This window comes from Ctenopharyngodon idella, chromosome 8 (genome assembly GCF_019924925.1).
Source record: "Ctenopharyngodon idella isolate HZGC_01 chromosome 8, HZGC01, whole genome shotgun sequence".
In the NCBI taxonomy this organism is placed as follows: domain Eukaryota; kingdom Metazoa; phylum Chordata; class Actinopteri; order Cypriniformes; family Xenocyprididae; genus Ctenopharyngodon; species Ctenopharyngodon idella.
In genome coordinates, this window is record NC_067227.1 from 7613294 (window position 1) to 7619266 (window position 5973).

The window sequence follows — 5973 nt, forward strand, 5'->3', positions numbered from 1 at the left end:
CATCTTTAGTTCAATTAACAAAAACAAAAACAAAAAAAAAGTAATAGTTTTACTTATAAGACTGTTAGCTACACAGGGATTTAAAAATGAAACAAAAAGTATAATCTAAGGATTCTGTTTGTGAAAGTGAAGCTACCAGGGGTGCGTTTCCTAAAGCCAGCTATGGTCGCATGGGTTCCATTACCACCAATCGAGTTCAATGGAACTTGTGACCATAGTTGGCTAACTATGCTTCAGGGAAACGCACCCCAGATTAGGAAAACTGACAAGATCATTTAAGAATAGATCTGTTAAGCTATTACCACAGATTCATTTCTGGTTCTCATTTCCCATCTCTATTATATGACATCAAGAAAGAGTTACATGTGGTTTCACAATAACACACAACAATAAAACACCACATAAGGCATTTTTGTTTAATGCTTACAAGTAGGTGTCAACATTGAAGGAATGCTTGGTTGTGTACTGTGTATTAGTGTTTGATTTTACATATCTAAGGCACTGCCCTGACCAAAAAAGAAAAGAAAAAACACAGTACCGAACATTTAAAGCAGCAGTTTAACATATAAAGATCCTGTCTAGATGAGTGTCTAAACATCACTGTGAAGATTACAGCATTAACAAAGGTTTTAAATAGTATCACTTTTCTGTGCCTACATTAAGATGTGGTCACATTTACCGCCGCTCTGCAATTTTTCACAAGCAAAATGTATTAAATTCAATAGGAATCCATGTGATTAGGTATTTTGCGCAAGGTTTCACAACTGGTTCAAGTTGGTCAAGTGAATTCGCTGCTTTGACCAACAGAAAGCTGATTGGTTTGAAAGTGACTTGTGTGAGCTGTGCTTCATGCATCTCTACACTATTGACAATGAAGCTTTTTTGCCCACGAAATTTCGCTAATGTGACCACACCTTTACAGAGGATTGCTGTAATCAAGGGATGGGCAAAGTCGGTCCTGGAGTTTAGTTCCAACCCTGATCAACTCATCTGCCTTTAGCCTTAGTAATCCTGAAGACATTGATTAGCTTGTTCAGGTGTGTTTGATTAAGGTTGGAGCTGAACTCTGCAGGACAGCAGCTCTCCAGGACCGACGTTGCCCATCCCTGCTGTAGTCCGACACTAAACTAGCAGCACGTTTCAAGCATGCATTATATAGGAACACAACATGGAGAAACAGGTAAATCAAAAGGACATTTGTAAACCTACATGATCTAACTCGACAGTTACTGTTTGTTGAGTACCTTTACAAATGTAAAACTCTCTTAAATGTTTAACCAGAGTAAAAGGGAAAAAAGGCAGCCATTTTATGTGAAGGTTTAGTACTAATACATAGTCGAAACATTGTGTCTTCAGTCACTGTTTGTTCTCTCTCTGCCCAGCTTTACATTCATAGTACATCAACCTGGGCTTTAACTCTTTATCTTAACCTTGGACTTCCACCTCTAGTCACGGTTCTCTGAGAACCATAAAAAAAAAAAAATTCATTTCATCTCAAAGAGGAGGGCCGCCAATTTGGACTATTGTTAAACTGTTTTATTGATGTAAAGAAAGTCTTTCTTGAACAATAATGAAGTTAAAGTGAAGGTGGAGGCAAAATGACCAAACTAAAGAGTAACTTCAACAGAGAGATAGAGATTGACTTTCACATAGAATCATTGCGAGAGGTCTGTGGTAAACATTGAATTCTGGGAAGGGCTCTGTGTCATTCTAGTAAGTAACTTAAATCCTTCTTTTTGCTTTATATACAGAAACAAAAGCGCTATCATATGAACATACATACACAGTGCCTGCACTTGACTAAAGCACCACTCGGGGACAGACATCTTTTTACATAAATAACAAATTGCATATGAAATAAACTGGCTTTAAATAGAGGTGATCCTGAAAGTGAGTGTTACAGTCGATGACCGTTCAAGATCTGATTGGCTGTTGTCGATACTGACGTCTTAAAGAAGTTATCCTCTTTCAGTTTCAAGTGCTCAGGCAGATCCAGCTTTGTTTTTGCCTCCTCAATGTCACTATGAATCGCTGCTATCAACTCATCTGTGAGGAAGACACAACTGTGAGTTAATGTAACCATGTGAACAAGTTTGTTTAGGTAGGTGAACAGGGTGTTATGGCTTCAATGAGATCATGTGATGTGGGAGTGATTTCAAGAGAGCACCTCAGTGTGTCTTACCAAGCGATGTGAATCCTCTCTCAGGACGAATGTAGCCAACCATGGCCACACTCAATATCTGACCGTAGAAATCTTCCTTAAACTTGTGGATCACATGCGTTTCCTGTCACACAGAGCGATAAATACATATTTGACATCAGATACATGTGATGTACTGATTATTTATATCACTATTATTAACATTTAATGAATGTAAAGATATCAGATGTCAAACAGCTTGTAGATGTTTGCACACTCTAGAAAGGCTGATATGAGTATACCATAGACTTCTTTGTGTTTTTGTAGTAAGGGTTCCAGCCGATGCTCATCACCATTTTGTGAATGTCTCCTTTACCCACACGTGCCCATCCGTAGTAGATGCCGGTGCCGATGTCAGCAGGGAGATTGTCCACAACCGACTCTGGGAAATTTGCTGGGATCGGAATGGAAAGAACATTTAATCAGGATGTGCATTTACATTCGTAACGAAATCTTTATTTAGAGGTACAGATTCATAAAAACTTGATAAGAAGTAAGGGATCGTGTACAGCCATTCATTATCGGAAAATACGTTGCTACTTGCAAATAAAATTACATGAACATAAAATAATGATTTTACTGTATCTATTTTAGTATAAATGTTTATAATGAATGCTACTATTATTTTCGTTTTATACTTATATTTTTATTTCTGTTCTATTCTGAATACTGTTAAATTTAAAGGATTTTTTGTGGCATGAGGAGAACAAAAAATGTTTATAATGTTTGTAAACATTTTGTTTACTCTGACCACTACATAAATTAATATTTTTATTAAAGTTTTTAGTTATAGTAACTGGCAAGTCACAAGAAGGAGCCTATCAGCTTGGGTCAATATAAAATGGTTTACATGAAATCCATTAGCAATGGTGAAATTTCCAGTAAGAGTTTGGGGTTCATAGTGTGCAACAGTTGGTTCCTGGAAGTAAAAGAATGGTGTGGGAGTGGCATAGGCTAGTTGTCACAACGAGCGAGAAAGGTTAACATGGAGCATGCTAAATCTCATTTTCCATCTTAATTTTATGAGATGGGGTTGAGTTGTTAAACTTAAAAAAGTACCCTCCCCTGACTATAATACGCATCAAAAATGTGAATAAAAAGTATGATACTACTTACCATCTTCTGCACTAATGTTAAAGAGTCCTGAATTATGTAATTTCTGGTAAATTATGTCACATATGGGTGGAGTCTAAATTATTATAGGCGGAGAATGGTTGGCGAGACGGGGTTGAGTTCAGACTGAGGGACATAACTTTATAGTCTGTTTTTTATAAAATATCTTGCATTTTTTAGAAAAATATTTTTCACAAGAAAATAACAAATAAATACTTACAATATTGGCAAAAATTATAGACACTGTGCACGGTTTGTTAAATATTTTTAAGTTAAATATACAAAAGGTGCCTCAGGGGCATGACAAAATGCTTTGTGTACGATAGAAATAAGACATTATTTTATGATGATAAATACTTAAATGCAATAATTTTTTTTATTCATTATAATGGACATACCAAAAAATTGTAAATAGCTTTTAGCATTTCATTTTGGTTAACCACTACTTTAAAAGGTCTGGGGGGCTGAAATATTACCGAATCATATGAATGATTTGGGCAGAACTTTAGTTGAAAGATTACATTTTTTACAACTAGTATAAATTAACTGGCATCGTTTTTGCAACTGAACATCAAATTGTAGCAGTTTAATTCCGCGTTACATATCAAATTTAAGTTTATAACTCATAAAGCGTAAACATGTTTAAATGCTACTTCACCCAAAAATCATTTACTCGTATCGTCATTTTAAGACGAATGTTAGGCACTGACAGTCTGGGTCACCACCTTACACTTTCATTGCATCTTTTCCCATTCAACAAAAGTGACTGCAATAGTCATTATTCTTAACGCTCACTTTTGTGTCTCACGGAAGAAAGTCAGACGGGTGTGAAACAATATAAGCATGAGGAAATAGTGTCAGAATTTTTATTTTTGGACAAAATGTTTCTGTTATTCTCACCTGTTGGGATGCCTAGTTCTTTGCTTCCCCGTCCGAATCCGTGGATAACCTGTCCCCGGCAGAAATAAGGCAAACTCCTCATGTCAACGCGTTTAAAGTGATTCACTGATCCAGTCAGTTGTCAGTTTTGGTGCGGACAGTGACCCTGCTGATTCTAGACTCTTCTCTCTTATCTAACGTGCTCGTTTTCAGACAGGGAATATCGGTTTTATAATGAAGAGCCTTTAAGTCTCAATCCCAGCTGTTTTGAATCTTGAGACTAAATGAAGAAACGATATCTTCTGGGATACAACAGGTCTGTACGTTGATCCTTACAGTAATGTGACCGGTGAGTTTCGCATTCATCACACTAGCAGGTTTTTTCCAAACGACCTTGCTACGTATTTCCTTTAAGGATTAATTCAAAATAAAAGCCCTGCAATTTTACTAAATACAACTCGAACTTTTTCCAATAATATTAAATAAATAATTCAGTTCGTACGAGTTTAATTAAGTCACTAAATGAAAATAATAATTTGTAGATATTTTTTTCCCGTTCATGCATGATGGCAGGAAAAATAAAGTAGGCTACACATAGCAAACTAACTAACCTCAGAGACCTTCCCAACTCGTACTGCCTGTCATCATGTAACACAATCTACAAAAGGTCAGCTGTCACATGATTATTCGAGACCTTTGGATTAGATATATTCAGATTTAAATTCTATAAAATATTCAATTACCTCACCGTATAAATAGCTTCAGTGTGAATTTGAATGATGAATTAATTATATAGCAATGTTTATGGTTTGATAAATAATTTTTACAAATTACAATAATTTGCAACTAACCGACCTGGGGTGCGTTTCCCAAAGCCATATGCCGACGGAACGCAAGTTCCGTCGGCACCCCTGGACAGGCATTAAAGGTAGTTTTAATCCAACCCATTGTCCATTGTTCTCTATGAGAAGTCAGTGACCAGAAGGTGTCGCCATTTATCTGGAGGTGTGGAGTATGAGAGCGCTGTGACATTCTCTCAATCATTCTTCCATCATTTGCGTCTGTAACACTATTCCTTTCATACTTTCTTAAATAATATCTTTTTTTTCTTGCATTAGCCTATATCTTAAATTAAATGTATTAATTTATCAATTAATTTAATTTAAAATTAAAACATATTCGCATTCTCAAACAAAAAAGCCTATTGCCAGTTGCATTCCTTTTTTAACTTGTTTCAAAGTCCTTAATCCATTGTTTTAACACTAATACTGTTGTTGACAAATTTTGTAAAAAAAAAAAAAAAAAATTAATAATGAAGAAAAAAGTTAGAAAAAAAACTAAGGAACGAATCAATTAATATTCATCAAAACTATAATATTGTTTAGAATTTACAATATTTATAATTATCATTTAACAGATTAAAACTTAAAAAAAAAAATCAGATCTCTTTACCGCAAAATATTAATCATTTAATTTGTATTATGTAGGATATAACTCTTAATTTTCAAGGTTTAATTCAATTTTATTTTTTCGTACAGTTCCAATCTCACAATAACCATGCACATATAAAAATAATGCCATGACAATGTGGTTAACGCCATAAAAACTGCGTGCTTGAAACATTTTAAATTTGATAGGGACTGGTCAATAGCAATATGTAACAGTCGTCAAACCGCCACTCTGCCAGGAAAACGATCTTGTAAATTACGGTGCAACTTTTCGTATTCCTGGTATCACTCCGCGGTGACTCTCTCTTCACACAAACGCTATTGGTATAATCT

The 5973-nt window shown here is 35.3% G+C and overlaps 1 protein-coding gene across 1 annotated transcript; it reads right to left on the reverse strand.

Moving 5' to 3' along the window:
- Positions 1 to 402: 402 nt before the first annotated feature.
- On the reverse strand, positions 403 to 4582 carry rfk (riboflavin kinase). The gene is made up of 4 exons (XM_051902105.1): positions 4214 to 4582; positions 2443 to 2594; positions 2183 to 2285; positions 403 to 2046 (listed from the first exon to the last, which is right to left on the reverse strand). The coding sequence occupies exons 1-4, from the start codon at positions 4293 to 4295 to the stop codon at positions 1898 to 1900; spliced, it is 486 nt and encodes a 161-aa protein (XP_051758065.1). The 5' UTR covers positions 4296 to 4582; the 3' UTR covers positions 403 to 1897.
- Between the last annotated feature and the right edge of the window lie 1391 nt (positions 4583 to 5973).

Bases quoted from the DNA above. Each gene is read 5' to 3' on its own strand.
- rfk (XM_051902105.1), bottom strand. From the start codon at position 4,295: ATGAGGAGTTTGCCTTATTTCTGCCGGGGACAGGTTATCCACGGATTC. The intron at 2,286-2,442 runs GTATACTCATAT...TCTGTGTGACAG, and splicing joins AAAACACAAAGAAGTCTATG to GAAACGCATGTGATCCACAA. The intron at 2,047-2,182 runs GTAAGACACACT...TCTTCCTCACAG, and splicing joins GAGAGGATTCACATCGCTTG to ATGAGTTGATAGCAGCGATT.